Source organism: Urocitellus parryii, chromosome 1, assembly GCF_045843805.1.
Source record: "Urocitellus parryii isolate mUroPar1 chromosome 1, mUroPar1.hap1, whole genome shotgun sequence".
Classification (NCBI taxonomy): domain Eukaryota; kingdom Metazoa; phylum Chordata; class Mammalia; order Rodentia; family Sciuridae; genus Urocitellus; species Urocitellus parryii.
The window spans coordinates 207,498,896-207,519,661 of NC_135531.1; the positions used below are offsets into that span (position 1 = coordinate 207,498,896).

At 37.2% G+C, this 20,766-nt stretch overlaps 1 protein-coding gene and 1 non-coding gene across 4 annotated transcripts in view; both read left to right on the plus strand.

The window, feature by feature from the left end:
* The window catches only part of Fmnl2 (formin like 2), a 281,047-nt gene that overhangs the window by 200,158 nt on the left and 60,123 nt on the right, over positions 1–20,766 (plus strand). For all 3 annotated transcript variants that reach the window (XM_026389145.2, XM_026389166.2, XM_026389156.2), the window contains exons 7-8: positions 14,535–14,643; positions 19,819–19,895. In XM_026389145.2, coding sequence (XP_026244930.1) covers positions 14,535–14,643; positions 19,819–19,895 — 186 coding nt within the window. The remainder of the gene's footprint in view (positions 1–14,534; positions 14,644–19,818; positions 19,896–20,766) is intronic.
* Positions 6–194, plus strand: LOC113183385 (small nucleolar RNA SNORA73 family). The gene has a single exon (XR_003300867.1). It is a non-coding gene; the product is annotated as a small nucleolar RNA SNORA73 family (small nucleolar RNA).

The window sequence follows — 20,766 nt, forward strand, 5'->3', positions numbered from 1 at the left end:
TTGCTCTAACGGGGATACTCCCTGGGAAGTCACTTTCTTTGGGGCTCTGTCCAAGTGGCCTAAGGGAGCATAATCTCTGCTTTGTGATGTACAGTCCCTTAGCACAATGCTGGAGAAGAATCTGGGCTTGCATATCTCTACAACTTGTTGGAGTCTTGTGAACAATGCCTAAGAAGACCAGGAAAAGAAAAATATAGGTATACTGTTTGCTTATCAGTGTGTTCGCATATTCTCGCATAGGTTGTTCCCTAAGAGGGGATCTCTGCTTGCTAAGCCCTGGGCTTGTAGCACCCTACAGGAGAAGCTTCAGCTATCCCTTCGTAGAAGTTGTGTTTTTTTCTAGTTCACTCTGTTGTCATATGAAGTAGTGTAGTATCTGACTAGTATGTTAGAAGATATTATTGTATTAGAAAAGAAAATCTTATGTAAAAATGAGAAATATTTCCTAAATAAACAACAGGGGCTAGGACAAAACATTCTATTTCTACAATTTTGTCTTTACATGTCTGCAAATGTGAAGACATTGAAAGGAAAGTTTAGTAAATGAAACTGGCTTTTTGCTGAAGGAGATTATGTGTAAGCTTTTCACATTTTTTGTTTCTATGGTGCTTTAGGAGGTATACATTGAATATATGCCCATAGCTCAGATAGGCAAAAGCCAGATAATAAAAAGTCCTTGGATTTGGGACTTTGGCTTTTATTGTGTAGACAGTTCAGTGAGAAAACTGTATGGTATGATCTGACTTTTCAGGCACTGAATATCAGAGGAAAAGATTGCCAAGGTCACTGAGGCTTGGATCTGAGTTACATGGCTCCCTGAAATTTAGAATGTCCAGCAAAGAATATTTTTTAATATTCAAAAACTGACTTGGTGGTCAAAGAGGTAAAGCAAAGAAGAAAGCGTTGTGTATAATTGATTAGAAGAAAAACAGAAGTACTAATAAATACAAAAAAATTGGAAACTGGAAGGAATTTCAAATGTTGTTTAGGTCAAGTGCTCTTTTTGATGATGAGGCCTAACTCCTAGGTTTTATTCTCCAGTGTGTTACCTGCTTCCTGCAAATCTGTCTTCATGTTTTAGCTAATGGCTTTTATGTTTTATTGGCCTTTATTGCAATCAACACTTTTCTTCACACCAGAATTATTTTCATGATATCTTTAACAGTCATCCTATTAAAGAATATGGGAATACCAACTCTTTACCAGTTTTGTTTTATAAAAATAATTTAGAAGAACTAATCTCTTTGAAGTTCTTCCAAGTTTTTTTTTTTTTTTAATTTCAACAAGTCACATTTTCAATTTTAATTGTTGAGGGGGAAAATTACCTATATTCTTAATTTCAACCATTATAGTAGCACATTAAAAAAAAAAGATCTTTGAATTACATGTTAAAAACTCAAGGACTGGGGATATAGCTCAGTTGGTTGAGAGCTTGCTTTGCATTCACAAGACCCTAGATTCAATCCCCAGGACTGCCCCTGTCTCCCCTCCCCCCCCAAACCAGTCATAGTTGAAGCACTTTTTATCTTCATTTACTACCAGGAGGCTGAACTTGGTTTTGTTCCTTTTCCAGTTTACAGAAGTTAGGAATTTGAGTTCTGAGATGATCATTATCTTCTTCCCTGACCTTTTCTGTCCTTCCCCTAATTATGTAAAATTTGCTCTGATTTAGTGGTCTTCATCAGTAAGAGTCATCACCTATGTTCTATTTTGCATGTGTTTCTTCTGTCCTCATTTATTCAAAAGTTTTTGTCTGGAAGGATACTTATTGAAAAATTTGACTTAAAAGGGAAAAAAGATATTAAGAAAAATACTATTCTCAAGGCTTGAATTTCCTGTCACCCCATAACTATCACTCAGTGAAGTAGCACTCTCAGCACCTAATTTGAAAGAATTGAGAATATTGTAAAGGAGTAGAAAAATAAGGAATAGTGAGAAATAGGAAACACCTGAATATTATTTCTAAGGGGAAAGAAAAATTGGAGATACTCCTTAACCTGATGCATTGTTGATTTAAAGATTTGAGATGTTAGAAATTGCAGTGATCATCTAAAAAATGAAGTCTTTCTGCAGAAATCTTCATGTTAAGTAAAATAAGATAAATCTTCATGTTACATCAAAAGACAAGTATCATGTTTTCTCACATGTAGACTCTAGGAGAAACAAAAAAAAAATGACCATATAAAAGTAGAAAGGGGACTATTAGGAGAGGGAGGGGAAGAAAGTAATTGAGGGTAATGGGGAGGGTGGATATGCTCAAAGTATATTATATCCATGTATGAAAATGTCACAAAATAGTCCATTTTATAAAACTAATATGCACTAGTAATTAGAAATGCTGAAAAATAAGAAAAAAAATGAAATGAAGTCTTTCTAAATTTGGCAGACTTTCCAAAAATAATCCAACTAGAAACTTTTCATCTTTCTTTATAGTACATTTGCAATCAGAAATAATCAGAATGTTGTATTGCTATGTTTCAGAGTTTTGTATTTTTTGTTTATTTGAAGTTGTTAAAAGGGAAAAATGTACTTGGGTTAAAATGTATATTCCAGTTGGGTGCAGTGGTGCATACCTGTAATCCTAGCAACTTTGGAGACATGAGGCAGGAGGATCACAAGTTCGAGGCCAGTCTAGATAACCTAGTGTTACCTTGTCTCAAAAATTAGGAAGGGGAGTGGAGATGTGGCTCACTGTAGAGCACCCCTGGGGGCAATCCCTAGTACTGGATGGGGGAAGTACCTTCCAGTTTTTCAGCTGGGAACTTGTTTTAATGACCCTACTAGCAAAAATGGAGACCACTAAAATTATATAGCTTGTGTGTGCACAATATTGGCAAATTTGTGAAATATATTTTAGCACATTTTCAGTATGTCTTTTCTCCAATGGAAAATTGATGGAGAGACTATGGAAATGGAAAAACAGGTCACCTGGTCAGTGCATTGATGGAGATCTGTCTCATGATTCTTAGATTGTGGACATGATGGGGTTTAGGATCTGCCTCATATATTGAGATTAAATTTATAATTTCTGTAAAAAGCCTGGCACAATAGTATTCAATGAATGTTATAGTATACAGGATAAAGAAAAACACTGAAGATGACTCAGCAAATTCCTACAGCTGTGGGCTAGTCCCTTAACGGGCAAGATTGACTATGTACTCAATTTGTGAAGGGTACCTTTCCAAGTTCTAGGGATACAGAAAGATATATTGAATCATATTTTTATTTGTTGGAGGCTAGGAAGGGACTTTTTCATATTATATCACTATCTCTTTTTTCGGGGGGGGCGGTTATCAGGGATTGAACTCAGGGGCACTCAACACAGCGTCACATCCCCAGCTCTTTTTTGTATTTTCTTTAGAGACAGAGTCTCACTGAGTTGCTTAGCACCTTATTTTTTTTTTAAAAAAAGTTAATTTGTTATATATAATAGCAAAATGCATTAGAATTCACATTACACATATAGAGCACAATTTTTCATATCTGGTTGTACACAGAGTAGAGTCACACCATTCGTGTGTTCATACATGCACTTAGGGTAATGATGTCCATCTCATTCCTCCATCTTTCCCACCCCCAATCTCCTTCCTTTCCCCTCTCTCCCCCTTGCCCTATATAGAGTTCCTCTAATTCTCCAGTGCTCCACCCCCAACCCCATTATGAACCAGCATCCTTAAATCAGAGGGAAATGAGGAAAACTACCCCATTTATAATTTCTTCAAAAAAATTAAAATATTTGGGAATCAACTTAATGAAAGAGGTGAAAGACCTCTACAACAAAAACTACAGAATGCTAAAGAAGGAAATTAAAGAAGACTTTAGAAAATGAAAAGATCTACCTTGTTCTTGGATAGGCAGAATTAATATTGTCAAAATGACCATACTACCAAAAGCACTATATAGATTTAATGCAATTCCAATCAAAATACCAATGAGATTCCTCATAGAAATAGCAAAAGCAGTCATGAAATTCATCTGGAGAAATAAAAAGACCCAGAATAGCTAAAGCAATCAGCAAGAAGAGTGAAGCAGGTGGCATCAGTATACTAGACCTTAAACTGTACTACAGAGCCGTAGTAACAAAAACAGCAGGGTATTGGCACCAAAATAGACTTGTAGACAGCGGTACAGAATTGAGGACACAGAGACAAACCCACATAATTACAGTTATCTTATATTAGACAAAGGCCCCTAAAACGTCATGCCTCATTTTTGCTGAGGCTGGCTTTGAACTCTTGATCCTCCTGCCTCAGCCTCCTAAGCTGTGAGATTGATCACAGGTGTGTGACATCACACTCAGCATATCATTATCTCTTCATGAAATTATTGGGAGTTAGTCAAGAATTTTAGGCCCAGTTTACAGATGAGGAATTTGGTGCTTTGAGAATTTGTGAATCACCGTTAAGTTCAGTAGCCAGAGTTTCTAACCAAAGTCTTCTGACTTTATCTGCAATTTGAAAAAATGTGTCCACTAAATGTTAAATATCATATAAAAGTACGCCCAAATTAATGATGTAGAAATATAGCGACTAGGGTCAATGGCAAAACCTGTGGAGAGATTGATGAGACTTGATGTGGGTATGAAATGAGAGGTAAGCCTTGGAGGAGTGGCTGGGAACAGGGAGAAGTTGGGAAAGTGCTAAGAGCAGTGTTTGCATGGGGAGACTGTACATGTATGGTTCCTTTAGTTAGCAATGTGTGGATGAGTCTTGCTGGGAGTAGATTAGAGCCAGTAGATGTAATAATTTCAAGGCCAGGTTGTGAATTTATCATTGTTGCTTATTGGCAGTGATTTAGAAGGTTTATGAAAAGAGGAGATAATTTAGGATGAAACATAGAAATATTTTAATTTTAAGGTCATAGGATGGATTCCCTAAACAATTTTTGTATAGGGATAGCTCATGCTTAGTTTCTCAATAAGTAAACACCTTTGACAAAGGTGACAAATCAAAAAATTCAGATTTATAATACCTCTTTCTTCACATGATGGATTGGCAGCCTGTTCTTTCACATAATCTATTTTTTAAAAGCATGTGCCTTTGAGACCTTTGATTACAGAATATTCTAGCAGTTATCTGGTTTCTACTGGGAAATCTAGACAAACAGAAAATTTTCATACTTGATTAAAAAAAAAGTTCACTGGGAGTTTTGTTTCTCCCCTCTTTCCTTGTATCTGTCTCTCTGTACCCCTGCTTTGAACTATCTGGATTGAACGGTTTCAACTGTGTTTCTTTTGGCTATAAGGACTGTCAGAAAAATACTTGGCTCATTTTTAAGCATCATATATTTTATGAGTTTAATTGACAGAAAAAAATATGCCCAAGTGATGTCATGTCTGAAGGGTAAGCGAGGGGAAACCTAAAACCTCAAATCTTGGTGAAAGTACTGTTAGCCCAGACCTTGGAACCATAAATGACTAGTACAGTTCTGCCAAATTGTGTGACATGCCCCATTGGTGTTGCCTTCCAGTTGGATTCAATTCTTACATCAGCTTCCAAGAGAGATCTAATTACTATATTTATAGGTAGATATTAGTTTATTATCTGAATAGTTTGAAAGACTGAAAATACTTTTTGCAAGGGTGGGGGGACTCATTTTTTAATAATTGCCATTATGACCTAGATAATATGAATCTCACAAATGTTGACATGTAAGTTCTATAAAAGGCTTTTGAAAACTTTTTTTTTTTTTGCCAGACTCTGGGAGAGCATGATTAGGTCAGTTCAGGAAACATTTATTCAAGGTTCTACAGTAATATGCAGTCTGTGCAGTAGAAGTATAGAGGGAGAGACAGATGTGTACATAACTCCATACTAGAATCTGCCTAAATGCCTGCAAATATATATGTGTTTCTGAGACAGCAGATGAATAATCAAGACTTAGGTCATCTCTGGGTGAAGAACAGCTTCCATTTTTTGGTGTTTACTAAGTGCTTGGGGCTTTATAGATTTAGATCTCTGAACAAATTCAGTGTTTCTTACCAAGCTTTTTGCTGAGGAGGTCTTTCTATTTTGCTCCCAGATTATCATATGCACACCGCTTATCACTTAGGCTTATGTTTATTATCAATGTGCTTTATATTCCAATGAGGGAGGAGCTCAAAATTACTGTAACTTCCTTTGTTGGACTGACTGTTGATCGATAGTGGTTTTAGGACAGGAAGACATAGCTTTAACCAGAAATTTAACAAGCATATGAGCCTGTATCTGGCAAGAGATATTTCTGTGTATCTTATCCTTACCTGTGAACTCAAATATTCTATAAAGGCTGCATTTGTATTGTGCTTCCAGGTTGTTTGAATTTTGCTGATTGGAGCATCCAGACCTTATGGAGAAATGGAGTAGATTGGGAAGACAAAGTTGAGTTGGTGTATTTTTGGTCCTTTTTGAAAGCCATTTCGTTGGCCTCTGTGTCTGACCTAGTACTGGATAGTATGTTAAGCTTGATAGTATGTTAACCTCTCCCAACCTTAAGGCTGGTATTAAGATGAGCTGGTGCCTGAATCCTGTAGGAATGTTCCCAATTTTATTGAGAGCAACATGTGAATCTTGTATAAGATTTTCCCACTGTCTTGTAGTTTATTTTCCTGATGACTATGCCTACTTTTGGGGGGACTATAAAAGTATATAGACTCTTGATGAGAGAACCATATCCTTTGGGAGCTTATGTTGTTAACTTGAGATTGTGTTCCTGTGTCATGGTCATTCTTGTTTCCTCAAAGCAGTTATTATTTTCCATTGACAGATTTAAGCAAATCCAAAAGAGCTATGTCTCTGGGTTTCTTGGCTGGTCTGGATTTCCTTTTGTCATCTTGAGTCAAAAATTTAGGTTTGGCTTGCCTGGTGGGAGCTCACTAATCAGTCATTCTGAAGGACTCTCAAAACAGAAATACCTTCCTTCCTTGTAGTATGTGTTTCTTGGCAGATTTATTGTCAACTATGAAGTACATGGTGCAGGTGGCAAATGCCACCATAGTACCAAACAGAAATATTCTGTATAGGCTACGTAAGAGATGTATACAAAGATTGTTGTTTCTTATGCCTACTCATTTGCATTGACTTAGCACTTGTTCATTAATTATTACTTCACATAAAGTTAAGTACTGTGTGTGAAGTAGTTACATGTGTGTGCATGTTAAAATATATTTTAAACTAATATAAGTGATTAGAATAGCTTCAGTTTGGTTTTCATCTTCAGTTTTATGATATTTCCACATTCAAAAGACTTTGTGAATTCTGAATGGCAGTTCTTCCAAGACAGGATCTTGTGGTTAAATGCTGGGATAAAATTTATGGTTTTAGCTTAGTCCTTGGGGAAATAGCGGGCAATTCTCAAAGTTGATACGAAGAAAGCCTGAGAATTTTGATGCTGTTAGTTTCCTCCATAGAAATATTCCTAAATATCTCTTCTCTATTACTTTTCCTTCATATGGTAGGGCCTCCAAAAATTAAATTCAGGGCCGTTTTCTGCTTCTGAACCCCCCCCCCCTTTTGTACATAGGCATCTGGACTCCTAAAATTCTGCTTGCCAGCCTAGGAGAAGAAAGGCTCTGAGAGTGACTATCTAATCAGCCTTAGGGTTTCAGGGTTTTCACAGTCCCTCTGTCAGTATCACATTCCCTTTGGAACTGGGACATCCTCACATCTCAGGGAACCTGCTCCAAGTCACCAGAGACCTAGTTGTTCCTGTACCTCTTCCACCTTCTCCTATCAACTTGAAAGCATTGTTACACTTCAGAATGAGCAGGCAGACACAGACACAATCTCTGAAAGTCTGTTAGGATGGAAAAGATTGAAGAAGGGCCTTTGAAAATGCTCTCCTCCATAAAAATGTTGAGGAAGCAGGTTAAAAAAAATATTGCCAGAATAAGCTTTTTCAGAAGTTTAAAAATTAAGTTTTGAGGCAACGGGGAGTATCTCTGCAAGGAAAGGAAAAAAAAAAAAAAAAAACCCAGAAAAGAAAACCTGGAATCTCAGTAAGAACATCAAGCTTTATGGCATTTGACTTGCCATATTCCCATACTCTTCTCTCTCTAGTTCACAGTAGCCTTGTAAGCCAGGAGCTGCCATCACAGTGGAAACCTGCAACCTGGCAGGGAACTGAATGGAGTGGGAGCTCATTCAAAACCCCTCTCACTCTTCTCCTCTCCCTTCCCTTCCTTTTCTCCATACTTCTCCCCCTTCCCCTTCTGCTGCCTCCTCCTCCACCTCCATTAAGCTGTGATGTATGTGAGATCTGAGAACTACTGGTGAAGAGAAAGAGGACCCAGGGGAGTGTATTGTCTCAGAAGCCAATTTCAAATCTCAGTGAAGGGAAAGAGTACCATTAGCTGTTGACAGAGTCTGGGATCAGGCAAGACAAATTACAAAGGAGGGTTCTGAATAAACCTTATTTGCCTCGATTATCCATGGAGACTTGGAGAAACTGATGCTTCTCACTGGGGCCTTTTATAAATGAATCACAATGAATTGGAGGGACAATCTCCAATTTGATTCTGTTCAGATAGTCTCTGTTTTAAATGAAGATTCACAATAGCTTCAGAAGAAAATATAGAATAATGGATTTCACTTTTGGTAATTAAGTAGCTGAATACATACAAAAGATATTAGTTTACCACAGAGGCCCCATACCTCCCACTGAGCCACCTGCTTAATCCCCATAATCTCCACTAGGATGATCACTGCTTATGAAAGGAAAAGACTAATAGTTTAGCCTAAAGGGCTGTGACATAGGACCGGATGCAGGCCACCTTATCTGTCCTTTCAGAGATAGTGAGTTGAATCATATGAACTTAATTATGAAATAGTACTTTGTATAGATTACTTGGCTGTTGGTTTCTTTTGAGCTGTTGGAATTTTTTTAATGGGTGACAGATAACTGCTGTGATATTCGAGCCCTGCCTAGATGAATCAGTGTGACTCACACTTGGTAGTCAGTTACCCTCATCCTTTTTCTGTAGAAACAGTTAATCACTGTGTTCAGCCTATCAGCATCCAGGCAGACATTTACAATGCCAGGAAAAAAGATTTTCAAAGCTGATTTTTTCTAATGATACTTGATTTGTTTGTGTTTGTTTGTGTTGTTATAGGTTTTAGTCTCTTCATAGAAATCTGAAAATTTGCTCATGAGGGTACATTGGGACCACCTTCTACCTAGAGTTCTCTAGGAGCCAGGTGCTTGGGGTGGGAAGGACATTATGATTGTAGTAGCTTGTTAGCTATCTCTTGAAAAGTAGATTTATACCTAGATCATCTAAAAGATTTTTTCAATGTACTTTGCTTTTTCTTTTTCTGGAAAAGTAATACACATCCATTTTATTTAGCCAGTAAAAATATAGACAAAAATCACAAATGAAAGTAACTTATAATTCTACTGTTGAATAAGACAGGGATATTTTAAATCTACATTGGTAATATTTCATGATTATGCCCATTTTCATGTCAACTTTATGATACTTGTCTCTCAGTTTCTCTATTCCTTTCATATTTAGTTGTTGACTGACAGCTCCATTTAAAAACAACTTTTGAGTAGGTCTGTGTTAACTCAGTCAAATCTATCTTGATTAAGAAATGGTTGACTATGAGATGATTTTAAGGACAGTGCTTTGCAAATAGTGTTCTCACTTGAAAAGATGTGACTACCATTGCTCCACCATGTTATCCTGTGTTGGTGGGTATATAAGGGTTGTTATTGGGTTCATATGCATCACTTTCTAAATGCAGTGAAATAGGCAGGCTGTGGACAGAGCATATCTCAATGCAGGGGCTAGCTATGTACTTACCTGTTCTTCCCTAAACTCCATGATAAGTCCTTGAGGACAGAAGCAATATCCTTATCTTTCATTTTTCTTTGACACTTTGCAGAGTTTAGGATAAAGAGTAGGTGTTTAATAAAACCAACTTAAAGATTTGGGTTGACTTTCTGTGACTGATGGAGGGAACCAGAGCCCATTTCCTTTAGATTGCTCACCTTGTCCAATTGTCTTTGTAGTGATAAAGTAGTAAAGTGACCAATAAATTGTGAGTGACTTGGGGGATCTATTAAAACTATCTCCTAAGGGAAGTGTTGATTCAATAGTATCAACATCGTGTATTGGAACTAAATTTAAAATTACACCCCCCACCGCTCGCCCCGAAAGAATAATTAAAGCACATAAACCAAATATCTAATTACAAAGATTGTCACGTTCCATAGGATGTGTATGTTAAAGAATAGATTGACGTACGTTAATTCGTTGCTTTCTCTGAAATCTGTATCTATTTACGTAATCCCAAATTGCATTCCTAGAAAATACTTTGTATTTTTAGAGGTAAAGAATTATGGCATTTTCCAGGATGCTTTTATTTAACAGGAGGAAATTCTTTTATAATGAGGATTCAAAAATGTAGAATACATCCCTACTTTCCTGATCAGTGATGTATGAAATTAAGATTTGAAAAGAAAACCTTGCTTACAAAGTGGTTTGATCATCCACTGTGTTCTGCAGTAGATGATCAGATCTGTTTGCATCAAATAAGTCTTAATCCTTTGTGGTAAAATAATTAGACAAGTCAGGAAATTACATCTATATAGGATTGAAGTAGAAAATGCTGTCAGGATGACTGGATGGGAATGTTAGGGAAGAAACTGTCCTGCACAGATGGCTGTAGGCGGTAGCTTTTTTATGCGATAACCCAGCAGATTGTTGATGAGTCAAGTTGATGAGAAACAATTTGTAGAAAGTGATTGCCCTGACTCCTAGTGGGGAGTCGTGGGGTGGAGTCGATTCGAAACTCTTCTTATTTTCCACGTGGATGTAACTTCTTAGGGCTTCAGTTTACTTATCTGTATAAGAAAAGGTGTAGAGTCAATGATAAGGATCTCATCTGGATGTCAGTACTATGATTCTGTTGTTATTTGTGGCGTTGGGTTTTAAAAATTTGTAATGATATGATTTTAAACATACAAGTTCAGATATTCCCTATTATTTCTATTCTATTTTTCTTTTCTTTTTTTTGGTGGGGGGGCCGGGGTGGGTACCAGGGATTTAACTCAGGGGCACTCAACCACTGAGCCACATCCCCAGCCCTTTTTTGTATTTTATTTAGAGACAGGGTCTCACTGAGTTGCTTAGTGCCTTGCTGCTGCTAAGGCTGGCTTTGAACTCACAATCCTTCTGCCTCAGCTTCCCAAACATCTGGGATTACAGGCGTGTGCTGCACTGTATGTCTATTTTTCTATAATTGAAAAATTAGAGAAAATAACATTTAAAAAATATTTTTGTTTAGTTGTAGATGGAGAAATACCTTTATTTATTTATTTATATGTGGTGCTGAGGATCAAATCCAGGGCTCCGTATGTGTTAGGCAAGCGCTCTACCACTGAGCCACAACCTCAGCCTGAGAAAATAATTTTGAAAACAAATAACATTCATTTTAGAAAAAGTTCAGCTGTATTGTTTTAGCATTAAATATCATTCATAAACGCTCATTGTTTTTGTTGATGTCTTGTATATTTTCTAAATTCTTTAAATATGAATAAGTCTGCATGTTAAAAAAATATCTTGACCCATAAAAATATATTTGAGGTTAGCCACAAAATACAACATGTGGAAATCTTTTCTGTAATATGCAGTATGTAGTATATTATTCTAATTATTTTTTGTGGTTTCTGCATTGTGAAAAATAGTGGTTAAAGACATTGTGGCTTCTTAGAGATTTGGTACAGCATATATCAAGAATTGGCTCAATAAAGAAATGAATGTGCTATATTACTTTGCACATTTGAGGAAACACAATGAAATGTGTAGGCTTGCTTAACTTTAATTAAGTTTTGTTTTTTTTTTTTTTTTGGGTGGGGAAGTGAAGCAGAAATAAAGAAAGGTATAGAGGAAACTAACCAATCTTCCTTAGAGAGTAGTTTGCTTTGATCTGTGTATCTTCTATAATCATCACCATACATATATATACTTTAGCAAAGGGAAATCTGAAATCCTCCTTGCTTTTTAAATTTCAGGTGACTTCATTTTAGGTTAGTGGTTGTTGCCTTTAATTAAAAATGAAAACTATGCCTCGAATAAACTACCATGTATATAATAGGTGATTCCATTAAAGAAATATAAAACTGAGATTAAAATAACTGTATGTAGGGGAAAGGAAGAATCTAAGAGCATCATGTAGGCTTAGGATGGATTGGCTGCATGGACATTTTAGAAGTTGTGCCACTGTCTGTGAGACTCCAAGACATGTGTCAACAGTCATGCTGGGTTATGGATGAGTGACACATTTTAAAGTTGAATTTTAGATGCTGAAATTGGTCTTACTTACACCAAAACCCCAACTTGTTTGTTTAATCTCATTTTTTTTTTTTTTGCTTTTGCATTCAGAACTAAGTGGAGTCAGCTTCTATTGCTGAGATTTTATTTCAAAGTATAAATAAAGCAGAAAGTCCCTTAATGGAGCTACCTTCTCAAAATTAGTGTGAGCAAACTACATTTTACACATTCATGTTTAGAGAGGCAAGTGATTGATCAAAGTGCTTTTCAAAAATATATCTGGTTCACTAGCAGCCTTATTTGAAAGAATTATCCATGTTTGGTAGTTTTTGAATAGAAAATGAAATTTCTGTTCAGCCAAACAATATTAGACTTTTAAAAAAATCTTTTTTAGTTATATATGGACACAATATCTTTGTTTAGTTATTTTTATGTGGTGCTGAGGATCAAACCTAGTACCTCACGTGTGAGAGGCAAGCGCTCTGCCACTGGGCCACAACCCCAGCCCCTAGACTTTTTAAAAAATCCTAATTTGTTATATATGACAGCAGAATGCATTCCAACTCACATTACACATATAGAGCACAATTTTTCATGTCTCTGGATGTACACAAAGTAGAGTCACACCATTCGTGTCTTCATACATGTACTTAGGAAAATGATGTCCCATCTCATTCCACCGTCTTTCCTGCCCCCATGCCCTCTTCCTTTCCCTCCATCCCCTTTGCCCTATCTAAAGTTTTTCCATTCCTCCCATGATTCCCGCCCCCCCCCCCCATCCCCATTTAGATCAGCATCCTCATATCAGAGAAAACATTCAGCATTTGTTTTTTTTTGGGATTGGCTAACTTCACTTAGCATAATATTCTCCAACTCCATCCATTTACCTGTAAGTGCCATGATTTTATTCTCTTTTAATGTTGAGTAATATTCCATTGTGTATATACACCACAGTTTTCTTATCCAATCATCTACTGAAGGTCATGTAGGTTGGTTCCACAATTTTGCTATTTTGAATTGTGCTGCTATAAACATTAGCTATGTCTCTGTTGTACACTGATTTTAAGTCCTTCGGGTATAACCAAGGAGTGAGACAGGTGGGTCGAATGGTGGTTTCCTTCCAAGTTTTCCAAGGAATCTTCATACTGCACCAATTTGCAGTACTACCAGGAATACATGAATGTGCCTTTCCCCCCCATATCTTCACCAAAAGTTGTTGGTTGTTTGTATTCTTAATAGCTGCCATTCTGACTGGAGTAAGATAAAATCTTAGAGAAGTTTTGATTTGCATTTCTCTAATTGCTAGATATGTTGGATTAGGCCCCAACTTCCTTAATAAGACTCCTATAGCACAAGAAATAAAATCAAGAATCAATAAATGGGATGGATTCAAACTAAAAAGCTTCTTCTCAGCAAAAGACACCATCGGTGAGGTGAATAGAGAGCCTACAGAATGGGAGCAAATTTTTACCACACTCATGGGAGCAAATTTTACATGCACATCAGAGTACTAATCTCCAGGATATATAAAGAACTCAAAAATATCATGATTTGATGAGAAGCTATTGAAAACTCAAAAAACCAAATAACTCAATCAATAAATGGGCCAAGGAACTGAACAGATACTTAGGAGAAGAGGACATACAATCAAGCAACAAATATACAATATTAGACTTTTGATAGATATTTCTCCCTTCTCCTCTTCCTCCTCTTTAAATAATTTAAAGTTTGTATTAAAGCTCTCAATGTTATCATCTTTTCTACATGCACCATGTTAATTTGTCAATCTAATATCACAGTGACACATTAAAGTCACTAATAAATGTCTAGGAGTAATTCCCAAAGCAGGGACACCTGAGGGCAGTAGTTTGTGCAATTATAATTAGGACAGATAATTGGGGGCCTGAGTCTAAGCTAAGTGTCACCCCTTCCCTTGTTAATAGCAGAGATTGCCTATGCATACCTCATGTGGCCTGCTGATAGGAGGCTGGGATTGTTACTCAATCTCACATACAGTTTGATTTGTTATTACTGTGAGAGGGGTTGTCTTTCATTGTCTCTAGGTATCTGGCATGAAAAGCTCATCACCAGTCCTCAGAAACATGTGGGCTTCACAGTCAATGGAAATAGCTTTGTGGTGATGGGTTTGTTGTTGGTGTTTTTAACCCGCAGTCCTTATGTAAGTGTGGGTTAATGAAGAAAATAATATCCGTTTTTTACAGTACACGTGCCTATGCTAAGAAAGAAACTTATCGGTTTGTGTTTCTGTTTTTATTTGTAGATATAATACTTTGCCCAGCAGAAGAACTCTGAAGAATTCAAGATTAGTGAGTAAGAAAGATGACGTTCATGTCTGCATCATGTGTTTACGTGCCATCATGAATTACCAGGTATGCTTGTGCTTCTGGGCCCCGAAAGAAGTCGGAATTCATCAGACTTGGGTCTTGTTCTCTTTGGCTTCTCTGTGTTCTTTCTATCTGAAGTAAATATCATGATTTGATGAGAAGCTATTAAAAAAGAAAGGTCTGTTTCATTCTAATGCTCCAGATTTAACTTATTGCTGTGATATTTTAATTAGTATTTATAATTTGTATTTTTTTTCCTCTTTTTTTTTGGTACCAGGGATTGAACCTAGGGACATTTAACCACGGAGTCACATCCCCAGCCCCTTTTATATTTTAATTAGAGACAGGGTTTCATTAAGTTGCGTAGAGCCTCTAAGTTGCTGAGGCTGGCTTTGAACTCACAATCCTTCCTGCCTCAGCCTTCTGAGCTTCTGGGATTACAGGTGTGTGCCACTGAGCCTGGACTATAATTTGTAGTTATTTAAAGGAAAGGTGATTTTCTTCTACAGTGGCCGAGTTGCCTAGATGACTTGGTAAATGCTGTAAGCACGGAACAGAGAGTAAACCACTGGCTGTAGACAATAATGGAAGAGCACCTCCCACATTGAGTGGGTCAGTGTTTCCCAAAGGCTGGAGTTGGACTTAGTGGTTTCTAATCTTTATACGAAGCACCTGGTGGATCCTTGTTAAAAGTGAAGATTCCCCTTCAGGTGGTAGTGAAACAGGTTGAGGCTGCTTAGAAGCAGTGCAGCCTGTGGTTTGGGTTAATCCTATCAGTAAGAGGAAGTTAGAGCCTGGAGAACCCGAGGTGAACTGATAGGGTTACATGTATAGATAAGCAAACCAAGGGTATGCATTAGAAACAGTAGGGTTCAAATATAAAGAGAAATTTTATTTGTATTGATATGGATGCCACAGGTAAGTTCAATTAGAAATAGAAAAAAAATACACAACTAGAGGATCCATGTTAGTGTTCAAACCCAACATAAGGTTGCTGAATTGAATTTAAGAAGGGAAACATTCATTTGTTCCTTCTCTAAATCAGTAGATATCTTTTACACACACACAGACACACACACACACACACACACATTCTCATTAATTATTCAGGACAGTAAAATGCATTTTGATGCATCATACATAAATGGAGTATAACTTCTCATTTGTCTGGTTGTACATAATGTAGAGTTACACAGGTCATGTAATCATATATGCACATAGGGCAATAATGTCCATTTCATTCTACAATTATCCCTATCCCCATGTCCCTTCCTTTCCCTTCAGTCCCCTCTGTCTCATCCAAATTATCAATGCTCCCCTCCCCCTTTATTGTGAATTAGCATCCGCATATAGAGAAAACATTCCGTCTTTGGTTCTTTGGAATTGGCCTATTTCACTTAGCATAATATTCTCTAGTTCCATCTATTTACTGGCAAATGTCATAATACTATTCTTCTTTAAAGCTGAGTAATATTCCATTGTGTATATATACCACATTTTCTTTGTCATTTATCTATTGAAGGCCATCTAGATTGGTTCCATAGTTGAGCTATTATGAATTGTGCTGCTATAAACATTAATGTAGCTGTATCACTGTAGTATGCTGACTTTAAGTTCTTGGGGTATAAACTTAGGAGTGGGATGCCTACATCAAATGGTGGTTCCATTTCAAGTTTGATAGCTTTTGTATTTTGTCAGACAGAGCCTCTGTTCTAGTCACTGAGAATACAGCATTAAGTGAATTAGTGGCCCAGGGAACTAACTTTTAAGAGAGAGTGAGCAGATAACAAAATAAATTGATAAATTATTTGGTGTTTCATATAATAATGATGATAAAGTGAAATGAAGGCTGAATCATGGTTTTACAAAGGTAGGCTTTTAAACTTATGAACCCAAGTAAATCTCAAAGCACCCTTATCATTGATACTATCATTGATAGTGTTATTCTCCCCATTTTAGTTACAAGGAAACTGAAACACAGAAGTAATTTTCCCAAAATCATATAGCAAATAAGTGGCAAGGTCAGCCTTTGAACCCAGAGAACCATTACTAAGCATTGCAAAAAACAATCAGGAAATAGGAAGTGCTTAAGATGTATAGGCATGTTTAAATAAGCTAGCTAGGAAAGTGTCACTGAGGAGATAACATTTAATCAGAACTTGAATTAGGCAACAAAGGGAAGGTTAGAATAAATCTGGTTTTCCCAAGGCGCAGAATGGAGACCAGGTTTGCTGGATCAGAATGAGGAAGGAGAAGAGTAGAAGGTAAAGACAGAAGTAACAGAGAACTGCTTATGTAGGACTTCATAGGTCAGGGAAAGGACACTGGTCTTGTTGAAAGGGAAAAGCTAGTAAATATGATGCTTGCATTTAATATGATGAGTTTGGCTGCTGTGCTTAGAATTGACCTTGGAGGGCAAAGGCAAGAGGGGGTGTAAACCATTTAGGAGGCTATTGGCAGTAATTTTGGTGAGCATTGATGGTGTATGACTCAGGATTCTAGGAGCAGAGTTGAGAGACATGGTCAGATTCTGGTTTTATTTTGATGGTAAAGGCAGTGGCATTAAGTATGTGGTGAGAGAGTAGGCGAGGAGAGGAGGTGGTACCAAGGCGTTCATCCTGGGTACCTATAAGATTGGGTTGTCATTCACTAAGAAGGAGAAGGCTACAGGATGATAAAATTGGAGGAAGATCATTTGGAGTTCTATTTGGTAGATTTTAACTTTGGGATATGCATTAGACCTCCAAATAGTGATTTAAGTGTAGTTGAGTATGTTAGTCTAGATTCCAAGACAGAGGTCTGGGCTGAAGTTATAAATTTTTTAAAAAAAAAATTTTTAAAAATTTGTCAATGGATTTTTAAATTTTATTTATTTATATGTGGTGCTAAGAATCATACCCAGTGCCTGGCACATGCTAGGCAAGTGCTCCTCTACTGAGCCACAAATTTGAGACTAGTTAGCACATAGAGCATTTAGGAAACTAGGAGTATGAATGAAATCTATGGGGCCAACAGAGAAGTAAAGAGGTCCAAAGTATGAACCGTGGGACACTCCATTTAAATGTTTAAGAGATGAGGAAAAACTAGTTCACCAAAGAAGTAGCCAGGAAGGTAGAGCTATCTGAAGGCCATGTTTCAAGGAGAAGGGAATGCTCCACTTTGTCTAATGCTCCCAAGCTGAGTGTGGTGGCTCATGTCTATAATACAGTGACTTGGGAGGGTGAGGCAGGAGAATCTCAAGTTCCAGGCCAGCCTAGCAACTTGGTGAAATTCTGTTTACCAATTAAAAAACAAAAGAGACTGGGACTGGGGATATAGCTCAGTGGTAGAATGCTTGCCTAGCATGTGCCAGGTTCCGGGTTTGGTATCCCTATTACTGAAAGAAGAAAAATGTTGCTGCTGAATCATGTAAGATGAGTGAGGCCATTGACTAACAAAATGTTGGTCATTGGTGATATTGGCAAGAATAGATTCAGAGGTATGTTGGTTAGCTTTTCATCACTGTGACCAAACGACCAGACAAGAACAACTTAGAGGGTAGAAAAGTTTATTTTGGGCTCATGGTTTAATAGATTCAGTTCATGATTGGCCAACTCCACTGCTCTGGGCTTGAGGTGAGACAGAACATCTGGTGGAAGGATGTGACACAGGAAGGCTGCTCAGCTCATGGCAGCTAGGAAGCCAAGAGAGCACAAGGAGCCACGAACAAGTACATCATCCCCAAGGACACCCCCCTCCCTCCAGTGACCTTCTTCCTCGAGCCAAGTCCCATGTCTACACTTACACAGTAATCCATTCAAATTACTAATCCGACAAATAGATGAATCCATGATTGTGTTGCAACTGCCATATTCTCATTGTTTTGCTTAACATTCCTGTATAGTCTATTGTGAGCTTTTCTGGGAACCACCTCACATCCAAACTCTAACAAGTGGGCTGTGGAGTAAAATGCCTGGTGGGAGTGGATTCAACAGAAAATGAGAGGAATCAGAGATCCTGAGTATTTGGGGGGAATTTTGTTGTAAGGATAACAGAAATGAGAGGAGGTAGCTAGACTCATTGTGGTATCAAAGAGGGTTTTGTTGCAGTCGTTTTAAGATAAGAGCATTTTTCATGATGTTTTTATGTTCATGATAATGAAGTAGTAGACAGGGAAAGGTGATGGTGAGTGGAAGAATTTCTGTAGCATATATTTTTGAGGAGGTGAGAGGGAATGAAATCAAGGACTTAAGTGCAGGGATTAGCCTCAAATGGAAGCATGGAAGAGTTCATTTGTGGGAAGAGGTGAGGAGGTTAACCATAGATCTTTGTGTGTGGGTGATATGGTTGGAGCTTTTGGAAGGATTTTCTGATTGCATACATTTTTCTCAGTGTAAGAGGAAATAGTTCATAAGCTAACAGTAAATTTAGGAGAGAGAAGGTAATTCCTCAATTTAGTAGAATCAAATTTCTTAAACTTTTTCTTTGTGTAGAAGGGTGATATAACATACCTCAGAGAAAGACAGGTTTTCTAGGCCCTTGGTTCTGGGAGCCATTGCCCAGAGAAGGGACTTGATGGAGCAATTCCTAACTGCTGAGTGAAGTTACCTGGAAGCTTAAAAATTTTCAGATTCCAGGGCTCTGTTGTTGAGATTCAGACCAAATTAACCTGGGTGGATCTTGGGGAATCAATCAGTGCTTTGTTTTGTCTTTCAAATGATTGAATGAGCAGGCTGAGTTGAGAATCCCTTGGATAGGGCTTTTTTACTAATTTTTTGAGGGTGGGGGGGGGGCACTGGGGATTGAACTCAGGAGACTTGGTCACTGAGCCACATCCCCAGCCCTTTTTTGTATTTTATTTAGAGACAGGGTCTCACTGAGTTGCTTAGTCCTCGCTTTTGTTAAGGCTGGCTTTGAACTTGTGATCCTCCCATCTCGGCCTCCCTAGCCACTGGGATTACAGGCCATGTGCCACTGTGCCTGGCCTTTTCATTATTTTAATAAAGAAAAATGTGTAACTTATGTATATATAGGAAGATAAGCCTTTGATGATGGCATCCCTGATATTTTCAATACAGAAATATGTTTTGACAATAATGTGCATTTATGATGACCTCATTTATGATAGTGTATCATTGTTACACGAGATAGAACTTTCAGATTTTTTGTTTTTAACTAATATTGACTATCACCTAACCTATTTCCTAATGCTTTTTTGTTTTTTTTTCTCCCACATTTCAGTATGGTTTCAACATGGTCATGTCTCATCCACATGCTGTTAATGAGATTGCACTAAGCTTGAACAACAAGAATCCCAGGTGAGCTTCCTTTGTACTGTAAGTCTAAATCTAACTAGAGCTAGTTAACACTTAACAAAAGTTAAAATTTTGAAACTCTCAGGTGTGGTTTGCTGAAACTTCCCCTGAATAAATCTACAACTTAGTGATTTCTTACTTTCTTTATTAAAATCCTAACTAGTCATATTAAAATCCTAACTAGCCTTCCACTATAGAAAAGTTATTATTCATTTTTCTTAAGACAGTTGATACTGTGGAATATCAGAAAAGTCTTTGTTAAGAGGTTGGCAATAGTTTTTATTCCAGAACAAAGATGAAATATTTAAGTGATCTTACGGTGAAGAAACAATGCCATTTCTTTTTCAACACTGTATTTACAAACTTAGAATGATCTCTAGATTCTCCTTTCAAAAATATTTCAGATGGAGTTTTATTTTCTTGAGTCAGAGAAAATATTTTTGCACTAGTACAGCTGTAATCCAACTCCTCCCAGATCTCCTGCATATGAAGAAGTGATAGAAACTTGTGTGGTCACATGGGATTTTAATGGATCTATCTGCATGTGAGCAGATTTGAAGTGTAAAACATAAATTTGAGTTGATTTTGAGCTTTCTTATATTATGCCTCTGACTCTAAAACCAGGAAGAATATTCAGTTGGTACTTTTTTGTGTGTGTATTCTCATGTTTCCTATTGTTTTTAGCTCATCAGTAAAATTTTTTCAGCTCTGTTGCTCTGAGTCACTTGATAATTTGACTAAAAGAATTAGTGAAATTTCATTAATAAGTGAAATTCGTAAATTTTGGGTGTAGGAAGCTTGCCTTCCACATTTGCTGTTTTAGACAAAGCACATATCGAAAAGTCGGTAAAGTTTTCAAAAAGTGATTTAGTAT